This window comes from Malaya genurostris, chromosome 3 (assembly GCF_030247185.1).
Source record: "Malaya genurostris strain Urasoe2022 chromosome 3, Malgen_1.1, whole genome shotgun sequence".
Taxonomy (NCBI): domain Eukaryota; kingdom Metazoa; phylum Arthropoda; class Insecta; order Diptera; family Culicidae; genus Malaya; species Malaya genurostris.
In genome coordinates, this window is record NC_080572.1 from 212,870,148 (window position 1) to 212,892,733 (window position 22,586).

At 34.8% G+C, this 22,586-nt stretch overlaps 4 protein-coding genes across 4 annotated transcripts; 2 read left to right on the forward strand and 2 right to left on the reverse strand.

The window, feature by feature from the left end:
• Positions 1-286: 286 nt before the first annotated feature.
• LOC131437939 (uncharacterized) lies at positions 287-1,107 on the forward strand. The gene is made up of 2 exons (XM_058607631.1): positions 287-405; positions 467-1,107. Exons 1-2 carry the CDS (start codon positions 397-399, stop codon positions 782-784), a joined length of 327 nt encoding a protein of 108 aa, XP_058463614.1. The 5' UTR covers positions 287-396; the 3' UTR covers positions 785-1,107.
• Positions 1,108-8,771: 7,664 nt separating this feature from the next.
• Positions 8,772-9,332, forward strand: LOC131439323 (uncharacterized). The gene is made up of 2 exons (XM_058610212.1): positions 8,772-8,851; positions 8,916-9,332. The coding sequence occupies exons 1-2, from the start codon at positions 8,843-8,845 to the stop codon at positions 9,300-9,302; spliced, it is 396 nt and encodes a 131-aa protein (XP_058466195.1). The 5' UTR covers positions 8,772-8,842; the 3' UTR covers positions 9,303-9,332.
• Positions 9,333-10,966: 1,634 nt separating this feature from the next.
• On the reverse strand, positions 10,967-11,477 carry LOC131433654 (uncharacterized). Its single transcript, XM_058600143.1, has 2 exons — positions 11,445-11,477; positions 10,967-11,379 (listed from the first exon to the last, which is right to left on the reverse strand). The coding sequence occupies exons 1-2, from the start codon at positions 11,451-11,453 to the stop codon at positions 11,023-11,025; spliced, it is 366 nt and encodes a 121-aa protein (XP_058456126.1). The 5' UTR covers positions 11,454-11,477; the 3' UTR covers positions 10,967-11,022.
• Positions 11,478-17,195: 5,718 nt separating this feature from the next.
• LOC131434191 (uncharacterized) lies at positions 17,196-17,684 on the reverse strand. Its single transcript, XM_058600846.1, has 2 exons — positions 17,620-17,684; positions 17,196-17,549 (listed from the first exon to the last, which is right to left on the reverse strand). The coding sequence occupies exons 1-2, from the start codon at positions 17,626-17,628 to the stop codon at positions 17,196-17,198; spliced, it is 363 nt and encodes a 120-aa protein (XP_058456829.1). The 5' UTR covers positions 17,629-17,684.
• Positions 17,685-22,586: the final 4,902 nt, after the last annotated feature.

Genomic DNA, 22,586 nt, shown 5'->3' on the forward strand with positions numbered 1-22,586 from the left:
ATATACCTACCTTTTCTGACTACGTAGTGACGTCAAACATTGATACATTCCAAATGTTGCTTCTTTATTTTATCCCATTCCCCCAAATGAACGTTGGACAAACAACGTAAGATAAAAAAAGCCAGGTCACTCAAAACCAGTCCTCCGAAGGAATGAAAGTCAATTTACGTGACCTGGAGTCTTCTTTTTTGACGCAGGGGCATTTCCCAAAACAAAAAAGTTGCATTCGTCCTATCGGAAGAACGACGAAGATATAACCTGCTTTAGGGCATTTCTCCGATCGAGAAGTGAGTATAAAAGCTGTTCGCAAATGATCAAAAATGACAGTTTACTTCCGACTGGTGTACCGGTGTAAAGAACACTATAAGTAAATCCTGCGTCTAAATTTATCTAAATATGTTCAAGGTATTTCAGGACTTGCAGAATCAAAACATTAGCGAAAGTTTCCATATTATTATTTTCGAAGGTTATTTTAGCCGTTTTTGCTCTGCTGGCCATCGCCAATGCCTATCCATCGGATTTGACGCAACCTCAACTAGTAGGTGGAAATATTCCACCGGCTGGTTTTAGAGCAGTTCAGCAAAACCAGGGGGGACCCCAGCTGCAAACCGGGCAAAGTGATCTGATGGACCCTGTCGAAGAGGAGAACAAAGAAGGTTTGGAAAAATCTGAAACATTCGGATTCGGATACTATCACCACTATCCTCGATACTACCACTACGGATATTACCCACACTATTCTCACTACTACTACCCGAGATACTATAGCTCATATTGGTGGTGAATAAAGCATACTTCTAGAACAGATTCTGGACATTCAAGTAATGTTTAATGTGTGACCGCTTAAGTCCCATTCACAAGCTATCACCAAGTATCAATTTCCCTATAAAGGCGCAACGATGGGTTCAAAACCACTTTGGGTCGTGTGTTTGAGTTTGTATGTAAGTGGTCATTCATGCGTACATTTTCAGTTTTGAATTATCACACATTTTGTGATGAGTTTCACTTTACCTTGAATATCTGCTCTCTAATCACTTTTACTGAGTCATGAATGTGGTGTGTTAATTTATATTACATTAAGTAAAATAAACAGCTTCAAGTAACAAATATTTCTCGTTTAAATGTTTTTCTTTCCAATGAATTGTGAATTCCCATAATCGAGATGAAAATAGGAATAGTAAATATAGTCAAAGACGAATTGAAATTCGAAATTATCCCGCTCAAGACGATGAAGGATGATAAGAAAATAGTAGAGGTAAGAGCATGCAAGGCTTACTGCCACTCGAGACCATTTGGCGAATTTCCAAAATTTCGTGTTTTTTTGTAAACGAATTTCCAATGTTACGCGGGTTAGTCAACTTTCTAACATCTAGGATATTTTCGATTTTTTTTTCTAAAATATCTAATTTAAAGGATATTTCCGATTTTTTTTCTAAATTTTTGAGATTACCCCGTTTTATGCATTTCTAAGACATATGGCATCAATAAAAGTGTCTTTCACGTAAATCTCAGTAACAGAGCGGAATTTTTTTTTCAAGAAAAAAATTTTTTTTTGATGTGGCACTAGATCTTGACTATTCAGACAATTCTAAGACATTCGGCATAATAAAAAGACCGGTGGGTAATGTCAGAGACATAACCGGATATCTCATATAGAAAGGCTATGCAGTCACTGTGAAAACCGACTTTTTAACCGAGGCCCGGAGAGCCGAATGTCATATACCATTCGACTCAGCTTTTGATTTTTGGATTCATTTTTACACTGCAATCTTAACTGAAACGTTGCTAACAATAAATTGTCAAAGTTAGGATTCGATCAGTGGCGCGACATATGGTGGCAAGTTAAGCCCGTATTCGAACGAGTTGCGCTGCGGTACGCTCCGCACGTGCGGGTCGTGATTGAAAAATTCACTGCTCCCAAAGTATTCAACTTTCCACTCTGAAACTTTGCCAAAATTGAGTTAAGCCCCTAAGGCTTTTTTTTTCAACTAAAAATTAGGCCCAAGTTTGAATTTGTTTTATTTGTTTATTAATGTGTAACTTTTTTCATTAATTTTTTTTAAAGGTTGTTTTATGGAATCGCTAATTTAAAAGCTCAGGAAAACACGCACATTTAATGTGTTGGACGAATTTTTGTATCTTTATTAGATTTTACAGTATAGGCATTTTTTGAATTTTTTTTAAACGCGAAACGAAAAATCACATCCCGAAAATTCCACGTACCATATTAAAATATAAAAAACGCTTCGAATATATTCGAGTTCTTTACCGAAAAAAAAATGTTAAATGAAAAAAAATTGGGTGGCTAATTTAGCGTGAAATGCCCTATATACAACAAAATACAACACCGGTACGATGGAAGAAGAAGACACAAATCGAACGATGCGTGCTTTGTTCTATTTCGTACACGCATTAATGAAAACGAAACGGTTGTGGATGTCTGCTACTAGTGTGTGGTATTGGTAAAAGACGGTGCTGCTGTTGATAAACATTTTAGCTATTTTGTGATATCCCAAGTAGCAATCCGCAACTAGTTCTGATGCGACTAAGTCCAAACTATGTTGCAACAAGAGCACGAATATGTTTTTTATGTTATACTGGCTAAAACAAGGTGACAGCAATGTTTCCTCATAACCTAACCAGTTACGAAATAGTTATTTAGGTTTCAAATCACCACATCTTTTTGTCATATTGAATTAATAATAAATTATAAGCTATCGTAACTTAATCCAAACATATCTTTAATCGCAACTTTATTACTAGCTACTAGTTGAAAATAAGTTTATTAGACTCCAATATTGGCAACCCGTAACTAGTTCTGATACCACTTAGCCCAACTATGTTGCAACAAGAACACGAACATGTTTTTTTATGTTATGGTTAAAACAAGGTGACGGCAGTGTTTCTTTATAACATAAACATTGAACTAGCTATCATTAGTAAGTTATCGTTACTTGATTCTAACATATCTTTAATCACAGTTTTAGTTTTAGCTACAAGTTGAAAAAAGGTTGCGAAACCATTATAAATACGTAAGCGTATATGTAAATCGTTACTATGTGAATTGATGTAGTAATAACTTAGATATTATGAGATTATAACATAAAATTCTTCATTGATTCAGTTAGTTATCGGTAGGTTTTCCCAACGTTATGATAACGAAAATGCAAACAAAACAACCTTTGTTGGCTTGAATATGGCGAATACAATATGGAGTCTCAAGAAGTGTATGAAACGTAAATAAAACCAGGAGATTACTTTTTTCCAAACTACTTTTTGCCGAAAATAGTGAAAGGCAGAATAATCATTTTTGTTCTATGCACTGTCATAAATACGAAGAAAATAATATAGGGATTGAGCATCGATTGTGATAATATTATAACTCTCATGATATATGAATTTAAAATGATAAGAAATCACTCTAATTTGAGCATTCTGAACATAGCGTTATTTTGTTGTTTATTTTTCATATCTTTATAAACAGATTCTGATTGAAGGCGCATGAAAAACAGTTAAGTAAAATTGAATTCCGCTCGACAGTTTTAAAATCGTTGTGAAATTTGTACCTTGTATCAAGTTTGTGATTTAAAGCACTCTCCTGCTTTTTTATTGAAGATAGAAAAGTATTCTGGATTCATTCAATGTTTATAATGTCGATGGTGACTAAGTTTCAACTAGTTTACTTGGAAACAAGTTATTTTCAAGTTATGAAAAGATAAGTTATTCTAGTATGGCATTACAACGTAACGACAACTTATTTTTAGCTGAATTAACAACTAGTAGAAACTGCGCTTTTTGAGTCATGCAAGTGGTTAGATGTTAGTAACAATCACTCAAATATCTTTTTGCAAACTAGTCACAAACAAGCTAGCGTAACAAAAATTGTTACTTGGGATGTGCAACCGAGAGAATAAAAGAATGTTAAGCCGGTGTAAAATAAATGATAAAAAAATAAAGAATGTCAATGAATTAAAGTTTATTTGTAAAGTTCGTTTTGTTTGTTAAATTTTGTTTCATTGGTTTAATCAAAATAGAGCATGAGATAGTAAGTCTAGGTTTAACTAGGTTCAAAACTGTTCCAATTTGGAGGTCATATTTGTTGCTGGCATACTTCGGCTATTTCGGTTTCAAATAAATTTAAAATGGTGATTCAAAACTGCGAAAAGGATCTCATTCACTTTTCTTCAAGATGGTCTGATCGATTTTCACAAACTTAGAGGTTCAAAGGAAAAGTCCTAAAGTTTCATACGGAATTCCTAAATTTGTTGTGGATACTACTTCCGGCTCCCGAACTACAGGGTAACCAGAATTTGTAGAGTTTGTTAGATTAGGTCCGAACAATGAGTAGTGTGAGAAAGGCATCATTGGACCACTAAGTGGATTAAAACATATTTTTGATATTGAAGAATCTGAGTTTTTAACCTGGCTTCCTGGAACCAAGTGCCGACTGAACTAGAACTGAATTTTGAATCTGAATTCTTAATTGTGATGTTAGATTCAGGAACTGAGTTCTGAAGCTGAATTCTAAAACTTAATTCTAGATTGCTGAACTGATTACTTAATCTGCATTGTGGAACAAAATTCGAGACCAGGAGTCTGACTCGGCATTGAATTCTTAACCTGAATCCTAGTAACGCACTCTGCATCTAGAACAGCTGAGTGTTAGATACAGAATTCCGGTTCAGGATTCAGTTTTGAAATTCGGATTCCGAACTCAGCTAAAAAATTCAAATAATTGAGTTCAAAAATCCTCAGATTCTATTTCCTGATTTCAGTTATTTTTCTGTAGAACTGAATTCTTGAACAAAATTCTATTCCTGCACTGAACTGAATTCTGAACATTGATTCTGTAATATATTTTAGAACTGAATTCTGGAAATACAATTGAATTTTTAATCTGATTTATAATTCTTGATTTCGGTGTGAAGTTCCAGAGCTTCAGGTTCAGAACTCAGTTTTAGGATTCTTATACTGAATTCTGAATTCTGAACTAAGGACAGAAACTGTGAAACTACATTCTGAATTCCGGACAGAAACTTTGAAACTGAATTCTAGTCTGATACGCATCTTCAGTTCCAGAATTCAGTTTCAAAGTTCAGATCTTTGTCCAGAAATCATTTCTGAAATTAATTTCGAGAGCTCAGGTTTAGAATCGAGACCATGATCATCTCAGTTTCAGAATCCAGGCGCAGAATCAAGTTCTAAAATTCGGTATCAACTACAGATTCAGAATTCTGGAACTCGATTCTGGCTTTGGATTGTGGACGAGGAGCTGAAGTTAGGATCTGGATTGTGAAAATCTTAATCTGAAAACCAGAACTGAACTCTAGAACTGGATTCTGCTGGTCTGAACTGAAGGAGTCAACTACGAAGGCTAGAATGGATGAAGTATCAATTTGTTAGCTTTTTCACTTATGAAATATTTAGGAAAAATGCTATTCGAATTATTTGTGGTGACCTCATGCTACTGAAAATTCTGTTGAGAGAAAACTATGTTGAATGGAACAAAAAATAAGCTCTTGAAATGCGCTCCATAGTAAAGTGAAACGTATTTACGTCAAAAATCCGAGAAAAGTATGCGAAATTTTTCTAATTTGAATCTATCAAACTGTAAACCTTCACAAAACTAATTTTTTTCACTTCCGATTAGCATATTTCAAAAGATAAGTAATTCTAAAAGTTCTTTAGATAACATTTAGAGCTCTTTGAAGGGCTGATTGCAATGCGAACGACCAGCAGCTGGATGACGCAATCGATCTTGTTTGAAATGAAACTAATACTGCGAACGTAAAAAAACCGTCACGTAGCAGAACTGAATGCTTGATTCTGTATGTGAAACTAAAACTTTTAGAAAACTCTAGTTTTGAATAATTTGTGATTATGTCACACAACTGAAAATGTTATCATAAATTGATGATCATATTTCAGATGGCATGTAGCGAAATTAATATTGATACGTTAGATACAACAAGAGATATTCTCGATCAAAAACTTATCACTCTCTCAACGGGTAAATTTTGAAAAGGCGCCCCATAGTAAAGTAAGCCGACAAAATTGTAGCTTACTTCACTTTTTAAATTGTAGTATTTCGGGGAATTTCTGCTGTAATATACAGGAGAAAATGAAAATGAGAAAGGCATCTTACACCACTAGGTGGATTAAAACAGGTTTTTCAGAAAAAATTGAATTCTTATTGACACAACTCTTTTATTCAACTCGGAAATCTCAAAATTTTTCGAAGTCCCAAAGTCGACTTTTTTCACACAAATTTTTGTCGAGATAACACTATTTCTTTAAATGCGAATAATTTCGTTCAAAATTGCAGGTTATCGTTATATTGCTGCTATTTTATTCTATAATAGGGTAACAACCTGGAATGCATTCCTCGTACGGCCGTATTTTTGGAGAAGCAATTGAAGAGAATTGTTGTATTCAACTCTTCTGGTTAAACCGCAAATATTTTAACGTTGTGGTGTAAATACCTGATGCTGGATAAGTACCTGAGTATCCATTACACCATATTGTTTGCACTTTGTCAGGGGTGTATGTTTTTTACTAGGTATCTAATTACCGGAAAATCTACGATGCGTAGGAAATGCGCATGATTTTGTACGAACGGTCTAATTATCATCTTGACAAGAAATTTTCAACCGATGGGTATTCTAATGTTAGGTGATACATTTAAATTTAAATTATGAGTTCTGATTACTCATCAGATCGGTAGTTTTATATAGTTTGTTACTCATTGTGACATGTGTGTGTAGCCCAACACAGACAATTCATTTTCGAGACGAAATAATATTTCTATTTTGCACGTGATCGAAAGCACTCAGTAATCACTGGATTAAGCACGAAATAAACATTTGAAAGCATTAACCAGACCGTCATTACTAGGCACAGAAATCAAGTATAACCAAAAAATTAAAAAATTACAAAAATTATCATTAAAAAACGTGAACCTTTTGACACGAGCACGACCGACGCCAAACTGAATTGACTCAGCGTCATCCAACTTATTGACGTCTGTCTGTCACATGAAAGCGTATTTACAAAGTCAATCCATGGATCGAAATAATTGCTGGTTTGGAAGATATTTAAGCTGTCCGGCTTAGCCTCCTCTACTGCTGCGTGGTATAAAAAGTGTTGTGTGTAAAATTATTTTTTTCAGTTAGATTTTAGTTCAATGTGTACCCAAATGACCAGTCGGTTAAATGGTCCATAATAAATAGAAGAAGCTTGTCAATAAGAAGAGAAATATTTTTCTGAAAAACCTGTTTTAATCCACCTAGTGGTGTAAAGATGCCTTTCTCATTTTTATTTTCTCCTGTATATTACAGCAGAAATTCTCCGAAATACTACAATTTCAAAAAGTTTAGAAAATAGATTAGAAGATTTCTGTTGCATAATACTTCTACATAGATATACTATATTTGAATTTAAGTTAGTAAAAATCTATTCAATCATGTGTGAGAAAGTGAAGTAAGCTACACTTTATTGCTAGTTTTGTTGGTGCTATGATTTATAGATATACTTAATAAAACTGACACAAACACATCTAGAACTAGAACACTACTGAACATGCCCTCAGAACATTTCACTTTTTTTATTTTTATAAAAGAGATGGATCGAAAAAGATATGTGATTGGAGTTTGCTTTTGCGATTAAATCATGTTTGTTTAGATATTCCTTTTTTGAGGTTGGCGAAATACGCGTATCTGTATTGTAACGTTTGTTATACTTAATTAAAGTATAGTGACTTTGTGAAAGTGTAATAACGTTACAGTAAAATATTGGAATTAAATGGTACATAAATAGTGCAACTGTTGACTTATTTGTCATTTTTGCGATTTTATTATTACTTTAATACTCATATGATATGTATTCTACCCTTTGCATTTGGTAGTCGATACTTTTGAGTTATTTTTAAATGTATTACCGGTGAAATTTGGTCCAAACAGAAAATAAAAAGTACCTTATATTAACCTACTCTTTACTTGTTTTGTAGTTACCTTGATTTTTTTTAACTGATACGCTCTTCCCATTGTTGTCCACACACAAAGAGCAATCCCTTAAATTACCTAAAATTAGGTGAACCGCATTCAGTCTGAAATTGAGTCAACACAACTTAACAATTCAATATTTATAACTTATTATTATTATTATTATTAAGTGGACATAATTCTATTTTTATTATTTTTTCACATAAACCTTGATGAAACTACTTTACTAAAACAAGGTTTTCGGGGGGAACCCTGAAATGGGACGTAAATTCTAATCATTTTTCTGCCAAGTCATTGCAGATTTTTCTAACTTCTGGGGGCTAACCTAAAAAATTTAAGTCGTAAATAAATATAGGCAATATTCCATCAATTCATATTCCTGTAAACTGTGCGACTTCAGTTTGACAACGTTTCTTTGAAACCTGTTTTTATTGAGTTATGAGTTAAGTAAAATCACACTGAACAGTACTTATATGGGACGAATATTTAAAGAAAAATCTCTTCCGTCAAAGAGAATCATCTTTCTAATGACACATTGGGATTTGGTTCAAATTGAAAATGTGCGCATTTCAAATCAATTAACATGACCCACGCATGAATCATACGAAAGTCTGGATCTCCTAGTGACGTGCGGAATTCTTTAACTGGACGACAGAAGAAGCTTGCTCTCGTGACGCCATAGCAACTGAAATTATGTATTCACTCGATATTCAGCAACCACGACTGGAGAGTATAAAAGAAATTAAGCTCTTCCTGGTCGCTATCAGTTCTTCACTAACGTTCCAACTGAGTAGCCAATCAAATTTTATAGTTTCAAGTTGAAAAACAAGTACCAACTCAAAATGAAAACGGTACTAAGCAATACTTTGGACGTTAAGAGATAAATAATGACACTTAAAACATTTTCTTTTTCAGATATTCTGCCTGCTTGCTCTGATTGTGATCAGCACCGCAAGTACGATTCAGATGCCACCGAGCGACCCGCAGCGAGTAGGAGTCCCACAACCACATCGGGTGCTGTTCCGAGCAGCACGTGCTGTCGAAATGCCTGAACCTACGAAGGAATCATCCACGGAGCAGAAGGTTGCCGAGAGCGATACCGATGATATGGAGAATGCCGAAACCGTTGGATTTGGATTCCATAAACACATTCATGTCAGTCCATCCTACGGTGGCTACTACGGAGGATACGGCGGAGGATATGGCGGCTACTATGGTGGATACCAGCCTTACGGGTACAATTACGGATATAACTATCCGTATGCGTACAACTATGGATATAACTATCCGTATTATTACTGAAACATGTTTTTGTGTTGCACAAAAATTTCACTGTCGAACGTGTAAATATACCTAATGTTAAGCAAAAGTTGTCACATTAGTTTTTGAAGTATAGAAAAATTGAGAAATATATTTGCTGGTTGCATGTTATTTGCTACAGGTTTTTTTCTCACTACAACTTCTCTGTCAATGTATAATTTGAAATGAATTTTATTATTTTCTTTTCTATCGTCTAATCATTGTGTGTGTAACTTTTTCTCATGGAAATGCGGTACTCTCCACTAAATTGGGCTTAGTGATGCTTAGTGATTGGACAGTGATTCATAGAATATATCCTATGTTTTCGCGAGAGTTAAACTTGACAAAGAAATTATTTCTTACTTTATTCAAATTGTTTTTTTTTTGTCTAGTGAATCGAATGTAAATGATGAGGACAGTTCATAAGCATTTAGTATTTTACTTATAGTTTCGAATTCATATTTGAGAAAGTTGGTATCACTGGGAGTAGGATACGGTGCCTAAGTCTGACTCTCAAAAAAGTCTAATTTCAATGAGTATCAAACAACTTATAGTAAAGTAATTGGTCGAAACAGTTATTTTGAGTGATAGTGCAGCTGTGGCAAGTTGATTAGTGACAAGTGTTGAAAGTGTTATTTATTGAGACACTTTTTACTTATTTTAATGAAAGTTAGGGTCTGGCTTTGTACCACTAAAAATACGTATGTACTCATTGGAAATATCAAAAACTAAACTGACATTGTTTGTAAAATGTCCAGTTTCCTTAGCTAAACGAATGTCATGGAAGAATGATACTGAACGTTCCATGCAAACGATAGAAAAATATCGATATTGGTATTCTGCATTATACGCTTTTAGTGGATTATTGTAGATTCCTCACACCCGGCTACAACTTTTTCGTCATATGTTCGAGCACCGACCTGGAAGGATTCTTATATCGTTTTCGTTTATTGATCAGAGCAGCCGGAAAGCTGACCCAGAGTCGCCCAAACAACGTTTGATATGTTTGTTTTAGCAACCTGAGGTCGCTCTAGATCGGACTCCAATCGCGTAGTTTCGCTCTGAAAATTTTCTCGGGTCGCACCACGCATCCAGCCGAGATTGTTTATTTTTTCTTTTTTTCATGAGTTGTTGTTTAGGGCGCGTACCACGTGTTCGTTTTACTCGGAGTCAGAGTAGCCCGCGTCTAGGTTCAAAAACGAAAACGGTATTAGTGTCAGTAGAATCCATGGTAATAGTCATGCAATGACTCTGTACGCTAAGAATCGACTGCGAAGTCTGTTTAAATAGAAAGGCCAAATTCCACAAAAGGAATGTGATACCAAGACTTTGCTTTATAGGTACATATTTAATTAATAACTAATAGGCAATAATATAATTGAACATTAGTAAGTACAGAAAATAGTTTAACACTCGCAAAAACATGGGATATATTCTATAAATCACTGTTCGAATCACAAAGCCCAATTTATTAAAGAGTACGGCGTTTTCATGCCAAAAAGTTACACATACAATGGTGAGACGATCGAAAAAAAAAAATATTTCAAATTATACATTGACAGAAAAGTTATAGTGAGAAAAAACCTATAGCAAATAACATGCAACCAGCAAATATATTTCTCAATTTTTCTATACTTCAAAAACGAATGTGACAACTTTTGCTTAACATTAGGTATATTTACACGTTCGACAGTAAAATTTTTGTGCAATACAAAAACATGCTTCAGTAATAATACGGATAGTTATATCCGTAATTATACCCGTAAGGCTGGTATCCACCATAGTAGCCGCCATATCCTCCGCCGTATCCTCCGTAGTAGCCACCGTATGATGGACTGACATGAATGTGTTTATGGAATCCGAATCCAACGGTTTCCGCATTCTCCATATCATCGGTATCGCTCTCGGCAACCTTTCGCTCCGTGAATGATTCCTTCGCAGATTCAGGCATTTCGACAGCACGTGCTGCTCGGAACAGCACCCGATGTGGTTGTGGAACTCCTACTCGCTGCGGGTCGCTCGGTGGCATCTGAATCGTACTTGCGGTGCTGATCACAATCAGAGCAAGCAGGCAGAATATCTGAGAAAAGAAAATGTTATAAGTGTCATTATTTATCTCCTAACGTCCAGAATATTGCTTAGTACCGTTTTCATTTTGAGTTGGTACTTGTTTTTCAACACGAACTAGAAACTGTAAAATTTGATTAGCTACTCAGTTGGAACGTTAGTGAAGAACTGATAGCGACCAGGAAGAGTTTATTTTCTTTTATACTCTTCAGTAGTGGTTGCTGAATATCTAGTGAATACATAATTTCAGTTGCTATAGCGTCACGAGAGCAAGCTTCTGCTGTCGTCCAGTTAAAGAATTCCGCACGTCACTAGGAGATCCAGACTTTCGTATGAATCATGCGTGGGTCATGTTAATTGATTTGAAATGCGCACATTTTCAATTTAAACCAAATCCCAATGTGTCATTAGAAAGATGATTCTCTTTGACGGAAGAGATTTTTCTTTAAATATTCGTCCCATATAAGTACTGTTCAGTGTGATTTTACGTAACTCATAATTAAATAAAAACAGGTTTCAAAGAAACGTTGTCAAACTGAAGTCGCACAGTATACAGGAATATCAGTTGATGGAATATTGCATTTATTTATCTCCGACTTTAATTTTTTAGGTTGTCTCCCAGAAGTTAGAAAAATCTGCAAAGGCTTGGTAGAAAAATGATTAGAATTCACGTCCCATTTCAGGGTTCTGCCCGAAAGCCCTGTTCTAGTAAATTAGTTTCCATAAGGTCAATCCAAAATAAGTTATATATACTGTGCTGTTAAGTTGTATTGTTGACTCGAATCCAGGCTGAATGCGGTTTCGTTTTTAAATTGCACTACACCAGTGCTACACTTTTTCTGCACCGATACCACTGGTGTAGCACTCATCAAAAGTTTGGTGTAGCTCTGTGCAATGGAATCGTTTATTGTAGTCAATGGTTACTGTTTATGTTTTTGTCATTTTTGTTCGTTTATTCATGCCTCAGTGTAGCACTGCACCGGTGTAGTGCAAATTAAGTCGAAAACGCTATTAATTTTAACTTGTTGAACAAAGCTCTCGCTGTGGGATCGATTGCTCTTTGTGTTTGAACCAGGAATGCCAGGTTCACAGATTAATCTGTGTTTCACAGATTTTCAAATTTCCGCACGGATTTAAAAAATGGCACAAATTTTCACAGATTCTGAAATGGATCACAGTTTAGCACTGTGATAGTGAGATCTTTTTTCCGATAAGTTATTATGGTACGGGAAACGTGCACAGATTTTGCACAGACAGGTTTTTGGCTTGATCACAGATTTTTGTAAAAAGCACCTGGCACATGTGAATAAAAGTGTTTTTAAAACAACTTAAAAACTAGTTAAAAGCAGGTTAACATGAGGTACTCTTTATTTTCTGTTTGAACCTAATTTCACCGGCAATACCTTTAATAATAACCTGAAGGTATCGATTACCGAATCCCAAAGGGTAGAATACATATGAAATGAGTATTGAAATAATAGTCAAATCACAAAAATGTCAAATAATTTTTTTTGCCATTTATTTCCGCTGAGAAAATATGGATTATGTAAAATTAGTTCTTCAACGACTGCATATAAAATGTTGTATTGTGATTACCGGCATATTTCAGTCGGAAAAGTTAGGGTGACGATTTGTTTTCAAATTTAGGGTACATTTAATAACCAACAAATTAGGGTACAGTTAATTACAATACAACGTCAATGCATAGTAAACGCTGTACACACAATGAAAAAGGAAGTTGTTAGTAAAACAGGTAACTCAAATTTTATAGAAACTGTGAGTTCATTTCATTTGATTTCGCTAATAAGTCGAAAATATCATAAGTGATCTGCTCTTGAATCAACCTCAAAAGAAAAATTTCTTACATTTACATTTGCAAAAGAAATATCGAAACAAACATAACTTAATCTTCTAACTCAAATTCTAATCGCATATCTTTTTCAATCCTTGTTGTTATTTTTAACAATAAAAAAGTGGAATGTGCTGAGGGCATGTTCAGTAGTGTTTTAGTTCTAGATGTGTAATTTTAAAATTTATATCTGTAACATAACAAGTAGCGCTAATAGGGGCGAATAGGCGAAATGATCCTACCATAGCTTTGCACTATTACCATTCGTTTACGCAAAATAAAATAATCGGAACCAGTTCAACGTTTCAATTGATTGTTTGATGTTAGTTTTGAGACTCGTTTTCAGTATACGTGGAGAAGGTTAGCACGATCGGGAAAATTGTTTTCTTATTACATAAAATTCCTGTTAACCAACAATCAACATACGGTGTCATGTTTTGCCTACGTTTAATAAACACTACTCTCGACGTTTCCTTTAAAAAAATATTTTGTCCCCTATCCTCACTACTTTTGGAATTTTCCTCAAGCGATAATAAGCCCCATGGGGCTGTTCGAGCTATTGATGTGGTAAAAGTCAACCAAAATTGTGAATGATCGATATTTGCAATCAAACCGTTCAATCAATCGTCAAACTAAATCATTTTAAATGCGAAATTGCACGAGAGTCTCCTTAGATCGATCCTTATTTGGAACCAACATCGAAGACGCGAACCAAGAACATAGACTCTGTTCGCCTTGATTTGTATTTGCCTTGTATCCGACGAAATTATATCAATAGTCCAATATGCAACTAGTGGTATGCATTTCGATATTTAAGCTTCTCTCCGCCAAGGTTGTGGTCAAGTTTTGCATACCTGCAGCAATTTTTGTAACGTTAAATTTTTATTTTGAAGAAATATGTAACGTAGTGATTTGTGATAGTGATAATTCTGCTATTTCGGTTGAAGCGATAAACTTATTCTCAATATAATTTCGTTTCATTTTAAGAAGAAATTAATCTTAAGCACACAAGATTTACCCTGGGCAGTGGCGTGTTCAGTGTTTATGTCACATAGTTTCCGAAATCGAAAAAAAATTTGATGCCAAAAGTCTTAGAAATGCATGAAACGTCGAGAGTTAGTGTCATCTTGAAAAAAAGCAGTAAAAACAACGTTTTTTGTCGGTTACGTCACTTATACCATCATATCTCCGGAACAGGAAGTCGCAGTCATTTGATCTTCGAACTTGATCAAATACCCAATAGTACCTTTCAAACGAGCCTAAGTTTGTTAAATCGGTTTAGCCATCTCCGAGAATCTTGCGAAAAACAAAGCGTTTTGTCGGTTACGTCACCTATATCATCATATCTCCGGAACCACATACATACATACACACACATACATACACACACAGAGAGAGAGACCGAGAGAGAGATACACACAGACATTTTTCGATCTCGTCGAGCTGAGTCGATTGGTATATAACACTATGGGTCTCCGAGGCTCCGTTCGATAGTCGGTTTTTCCAGCAATTGTAATACTTTTCTATAGAGAAAGGCAAAAAGGTTACAAGAATATTTATTTTCAAGATTTATTATAAGTTTTATGTTAAGACACCAGAACCTAGCCGCAGCATAAGACAAAGTAAATAGCTCCAACCATCCGGCCTGAACGAGGAACAGAGCAAGTGAAATAAGAGGGAGAGATTGTCAGGTAAGAAATTTCTTAAACCCGTACCCGATCGAAAGTAAAACTATTTTACCCATATCCGACCCGAACCCAAAAATAATTTTTCTTAAAAACTAAAAATGGACTGATGTTTTGTAAAATAAATAATTCAGCAATTCCCGCAAATGGTCTTTACTTGGCAAGAATTTCGACATGCTCACTTCACTGAATGTACATAACACTAACATGCAATTGACAAACAGGTTCAAAAAATTCAGAATAAAATTCGGAAAATAATCTTGAAGCATCCTCCCTCAAATGAGTTACACAGACTTACAAATATTGAACCATTAGATTTAATGTCACATAATATTATAAGCCAATTTCGACAAAAATCGATACCATCTACAATTGAAACGATTCGCTCTTTGTATTAGTTAGTAACTTAGTATATAAGTTATAATAAATATATTACAATAAATAATACATTTAAATAAAATGAAAAATAAATAAAAGTTATCATTTTCTGGAATGTGAAGTCATTTTTTGGCAATTGGACGTGTTCCAGCCATTTGACGAATTTGGTTTTTTCGTTTTGCATCATATATGGGTTTACGACAACGTAAAATTCATAATTTTTGGCTGTGCATGTTCCAGATTTCAATTGTCGTTGTTACTCTGGAATTAACGGATTAATTAACAAAATTATCATGAGCAAGCAAGAATCATAATATTTATTTTGCATCGACATATTTCGATCCATTCTTATAAAGTGATGATATACATAATGATTAGATGAACTTGGTAGCAGTTACAATGGTAATATGTGTCAAAACAGGATTCAAATTATCTCAATAGATGGTAACAGTTCGGCTGAAAAGTTCGTATCGTTTAATAGAAACACACATTTTTTTGCCAAAATTCGTTTTTATTATTCAACATAATTGCCATCAGAGGCGATACAGCGATGATAGCGATCTTCCAACTTTTCGATACCATTTTTGTAGTACGATTTGTCTTTTGCCTCAAAATAGGCCTCAGTTTCAGCGATTACCTCTTCATTGCTTCTAAATTTTTTACCAGCGAGCATTCTCTTGAGGTCTGAGAACAGGAAAAGTCACTGGGGCCAAATCTGGAGAATACGGTGGATGAGGGAGCAATTCGAAGCCCAATTCATTCAATTTCAGCATGATTTTTCGTTGTTGTTTTTGATCGATTGTGAACTCACGCGGCACCCATTTTGCACAAAGCTTTCTCATATCCAAATATTCGTGAATAATATGTCCAACACGTTCCTTTGATATCTCTAGGGTGTCAGCTATCTCGATCAACTTCACTTTACGGTCATTGAAAATCATTTTGTGGATTTTTTTCACGTTTTCATCGGTAACAGCCTCTTTTGGACGTCCGCTGCGTTCATCGTCTTCGGTGCTCATATGACCAGTACGAAATTTTGCAAACCATTTACGAATTGTTGCTTCGCCCGGTGCAGAGTCTGGATAACACTCATCAAGCCATTTTTTGGTATCGGCGGCACTTTTTTTCATCAAAAAGTAGTGTTTCATCAACACACGAAATTCCTTTTTTTCCATTTTTTTCACAATAACAAAAGTAGCTTCACTCAAAATGCAATATCTCACAAACTAATAATCAGACAGCTGTCAAATTTATACACGTATCTTTTGAAGGTTGGTACTAACTGAAAATGGTATGGATTTAATTCTAGTGGCGCCCTCTCATAGAAACGATACGAACTTTTCAGCCGATCTGTTATAATCTGTCTCTACTCAATCGTAATCCTCAATCCTTAAGTCAGTTTACAAAGCTAAACCGTGCAACTATCGAAAATCGCAGATAAAGTGTATAGAAAAAAAGACTTTTAATGAACCCGGAAAAGGTTTTAACCTGGTCATATATATCTTAGATTCATAAGAATAGTATCACATATCAGAATAGTATGCAATGGCTGCAAAATAGTAAGTTACACTTAGCATCGGAAAACAATACCTAGGTTTTGCTTCATGCAGTGAAATTTAATTGGAACGCATTAGTTATTGTAGGCCTAAAAATTTTCAATTCTCATGACAATCAGATTTTATTTCAAGTTTGAAAAAATATACATCGCATGATAAACATCAATGAATATTGGATTTTATTTCTTTATTGGCTGTCTGTTAAGTACAGTACAGTAGAAATAAATTTAGAGTAGATAAAGCAAGCAAGGTGAATGATACATTTCTCAATTCTATCTCAATAATAAATAAATACTTTTGTTTAACATTAAGTATATTTACACGTTCGACAGTGAAATTTTGTGCAACACAAAAGCATGCTTTAGTAATAATACGGACGGTAATATCCATAGTTGTACGCATACGGATAGTTATATCCGTAATTGTACCCGTAAGGCTGGTATCCACCATAGTAGCCACCGTACGATGGACTGACATGAATGTGTTTATGGAATCCAAATCCAACGGTTTCGGCATTCTCCATATCATCGGTATCGCTCTCGGCAACCTTCTGCTCCGAAGATGATTCCTTCGCAGATTCAGGCATCTCGACAGCACGTGCTGCTCGGAACAGCACCCGATGTGGTTGTGGGACTGCTACTCGCTGCGGGTCGCTCGGTGGCATCTGAATCGTACTTGCGGTGCTGATCACAATCAGAGCAAGCAGGCAGAATATCTGAGAAAAAAAGACGAACATGTTTAAGTGTCATTATTTATCTTTTATCTTCCAAAATATTGCTTAGTACCGTTTTCATTTTGAGTCGAAATAGATTGTTTTAACGTGAATCTAGGAAATATGATTGGCTTCACAGTTGTAGCGTTAATACAGAACTGATATCGAGAGGGAAGTGATCAATTTCTTTTATACCCATCAGTCCTGGTTGCTAAAAATCGCGGGAATATATAATTTGGGTTGCTATAACGTCACGAGAGGATGAATCTTGCCGTCAATCTAGAGAATTTCGCACGTCACTTATTCCAGATTTCCATATGAATCATGCGTATGCTATGTCAATTTATTTTAAATTCATATATTTACATTTACGTATGTACATTTAAATCATTTAACTATTTAGGAGGAATTGATATGATAGTAATTTAAAGAAATAAGTTGTTTTAAATAAAATATACAAATACCTATATCCTAATAAAACTGCGCATTTCAAGTTCTATGAATTAATCTATAAATATTTCCAGAACGGCTACGTCTAGGAGAACAATCTTTGAGGCCAATTTATTGGTTTTGCTTGTGTAATCGTTTATCGTTGAACTGCCTATTTTTATGTGAAATTCAAAGATTTAAAAATACCTTAGAATTATTTTAGCACATTTTGAATAAGTAGTTAATAAATAAATGGCAAATTTAACGGTTTTAATAACAAAAAATAAGAATATAAGCAAAAAATTAGAGAAATATTTATATACAAAGGCTGATTCAGATAATTTTATTAATGCTTATTATTTTTTTTAAATACTTTTTTATAGTGCTCAATAGAGTGTCTCATTGATTTCCTGAAACTTTTTCTTAGGCACTATTTTTATACAACTAACATTTTTAGAGTCACAATGGATTGAAGAAAGGTTCAAAAATACATTCGCCCTTACAAAAATCTGGCACATGCCGAATCGATTCCTCCATCAGTGCAAAACGAATGGTATATTTTACTAAATACGTATACAAATTCCAACGTATCCAATTCGGAGGAAGTCAATTCTGAATTTTACCATCCATATAGCTGTTAATTTCCAATATTGTTCATATGCAACATTTTCAATAAAGTAAATACTCCAATTTACTCAGCTCTTTTAACCATTCTAGCGAGGTTCTAAGTTTCTGGGAGTAGTTAAAACTATCAGAATTGAAAAAGAAAGAAATTACAGACGTGTAACTATCATTTTCGAGGTTGAGGACACGTATAGATTTTTTCATATTAGCTCAGAAATAAAAACAGTGAAAGCATTAACATTTTTATTTGAAAAAATGGACAATAATTGCCGATTTATCATAGGGTTACCCTTACCCGCACTGACGAAACTACCCATCCAGCATCAATCATGTAAAACAAGTTCTTAGAATGAAGTATGAATTGTCAAGTTGAAACTTAATGTTGAAAAATCTGCCAAGGGTGGGGGGAGTGGGAAGTTACACATGGGCCTGACGTAAGTGCAAATGTGATAAAAATGTGACAAAAATGTACTCAAAATGTATCAGAACTCACACACTTTGACTCAAAAGGAAAGTCGTACTTTCAGAACTCTTTATGAAATTAATTATAAATAATTGGAAAGGGTAGACTAGAAAAATTCCAATTTTTGTCACTACCCAAAAGAGAAAGCTACATGAAAATTCACCAAATGGCATCGATTTGGAAGTCTTGGCGATTGAAGACTGACCAAAGTGCCAGAAGTATTGCCAAGAAAGGTCCCAAATAGAACTGTCATTGGTTTTAGGAGATGGACGGACAACTGAGATTCAAGCCAAGTAATTAAAAATTTTGCTACACATAATTCCTGCATTGTGCGAAATGAAGGTAAGCCCGACACTCTGAGTAAGCGCATTGTCGCAATCAGAGCTGCAAATTGTCAGTCATGTCAAATGACCTTGATAGACTGAATAATCGGCAATCAATGAGCGTCCTGGTGAGTGTAATATCAAGAGAATTTAAGTTATGACACTCAATATATCACGCGTTTTTTTATAACGGCCAATAAGCCATCCATCAACATTCACTTTGAATAGTAATTTCGAATGACTCGGCACTCGATGAGAGTAAGTCATAATAGTAAACGGCAGAGAAAAGTTTTCCCTTTCGTCTCGTGTTAAATTAAATACTCTATCTTTCATAGCTCGCTTGCAATTTCTTTCGAAAGTGGAAGTTGACAGGTGGTTTATTCGCAATCCAGTGACATAAGCGTTCCAATCTACGTCGTGTGAAGTTGCTAGTTGATAGTGACATTTAGCAGCTCTGGTCGCAATTTCTTGTTGCTACTAACCACATATCACCATAACCACAAAATGCGATATTTTCTTTTTTCACCTCTTGTGATTGGAGCTTATTCTCTACGATACCGAGTAGCAGTTTATCCGTGTGAGAAGACCATAAAGGACTATTCACACATATCCGGTCCGGTTCAGTGCCGGCACAACACCGTGCACGGAAACTGATATTATTTCATTCGTTTTCTATGCGCGCATTCACACCTATCCGGCACCGTGCCGTTTCAGTGCAGCTCGCCGTCAGTGTAGCGTCCGTCCGGCAAACTCAAATTCGTCGTCACCGATATTTTTTATTTTCACTGAAGTGGGTATGTCATTGCATTGGCTGTGCCGGAACGAAAACAGGACGGAAACGGAACGGAAGGGTTCCGATAAAAAAGAACACTGACGGCGCACTGAAGGCACTTTCACTGAACCGCCACGGAACTGAAATGTGTGAATAGTCCTTAAATTGTTAATCACTGACGTAAGAATGAAAGGGAGACAAGAAAAAGTGTCAAAAAGTGAAAAACAATCAAAACGCTATTAAAAGTCATGTTTTCAAACGTCGTATATCGTCATTGCTTATGCATAGTTAAGAATTAATAATCAATAATTACAAGAGAATTTGACAATATTTAAATATTACTTAAAAGCTAGCAAATTTGTCATTCCGAATGTAGAAGCTAAGTAATAAAAAAGTGAAGAAAAACTCAAGTTTGTAGTATAGTTTCATTAAATCAGGTTTGGAGACCTTCAAAACATTTTTGTTATCAAAATACTTTCTAAACGGAACAGTTTTAGTTACCTACTTACTTTTTGAACAGTTAAGAAGAACCTTTGGATTAGAGCAAACCAAGATAAACACCAAACTTGGGGTGAATAAGATATCGTCGAACTAATATTCAAAACCTAACCTAAAACATAATCAATCTTATAGCATATCTACAACCTATTTATATATAGAAACGTAAAGAAGGACGTACATTAGAAACACTAAACGTAAATCTAACATCACGCTAGATTACATATTCATTAAAGTTAAGAAAATACGATTACGTTGTTACCAAAAAATAGGAATTTTTTAACGGCGGTGTTGGCGTCACAAGAAACTGTTACATGAAAAAAAAAATGTTCAAGAAAACGGAAACTTGTATCTGCACCTCCAGTCACTCCAGCTCTATGATTAATCAAATGCTTAAGGTAACTTACCTCCACATTCCCTACTTCTTGGATTTCCGGTGCAGATGAATAATTTTTTCATGAAACCTAGTTAGATGAACGAATGCTTTAACGATTCTGGAAATAACAAATAAATGCAGGAATGAAAGAGTTTATTCATACTCGGTTTTAACCGTTTGGTCTTTCGCTGAAGTGAACTAATAAATACATTCATTGTTAACAACCTTTACTTGGTGAAAGCAAAATCTTGTACGTCTCCATATATGTCTACATTTATTTCCATTCATTTGAACGCATCAGACATTAGACATTATTGAGACACGTTAACACAAGTAATATCCCGTCAACGTCCAAGAAAAATTTGAATCACTAACATCATCGTTAGGAAAAAACGCTTGACGTGATGTAGAATACTACGTAGTTCTGCGATCACATGAAAGTTATGACGTCTATAAGTAGAATGGGTGAGCGTGGATAAGCTCAAATGGAGGCGGTGGCATCTCATTATTAAAATATAACACGAAAATTATTCCGATTGTGTATTTCCATGGTGTTTGATTTGGGAGATATTGCGTCACAGAAGTAGATCTAGTCCGTCGACATTGAAAGAATTCCTCGCGAATTTAAACATGATTAATCAAATTATTCCTAGAACTATCAACCAATCCAGTGGGTGGTACAATTTATATTATAGTATTTAGATTAGGTTTCAAAGCGATGTATTAACACGATTCACTGTACATAATAATTGCAAATGTCTCCGTTCAATTCTTTAATAAGAGCAGTTATGCAGAATCGAAAATCAGTAATATTGGCTGTAAAGAAGCCCCATGAATGAAGCAAAGTCATTTAGCCTTACATAGATAATCTGAAAGCTTATCTGTAATCAACAACCTGGGAACAATTCGACACATTAGCTGAGTTTCACGTAACCACTTTGAAATTGTAAAAATCGCGTCTGAAACTTTTATTTACTTGTAAAATGGAAAATCCATTTAACATGAAACTTTGTGTCACTATGAAAAATCATGCACTCGTTTCGTATTTTATTAAATCGTAGGGACAAACTTTTGTTCTTGGGGTATATACACCGAAGAAAAAAAACCCTAACAATTTCATAAGTTGTGACTTATGAACCAGCACAATTTTGATTTCATTGAAGACTTATGCATTCAGTAAGCACACATATGAACTTCATAAGCATGACTTATGAAATTCATATCAATGACGTATGCATTCCTTAAAACACAATTTATGATCTTTATAACAGTCTACCTTGTGAAAATGTCATAATTATTCGTTATAATAACAGTCAAACCATAAAAATGGAAAACGAAGACACCGTTGTTTTAAATGAGCACATTTTGCTTCAAAACATTGTGCAAAACACGTTTTCAAAATTCGAAATAACAATTGATAGAGTTGATCGCCTGTGGAGATAAAGAAATAAATTCGTTGGTCTCAAAATATTCCGTTCCTTCAGAAATTGTTTGGAATTGTATTGCGGTTTGGAGGAAAGTAAATGTAAGGCTTTATTCATTATTATATTTCATG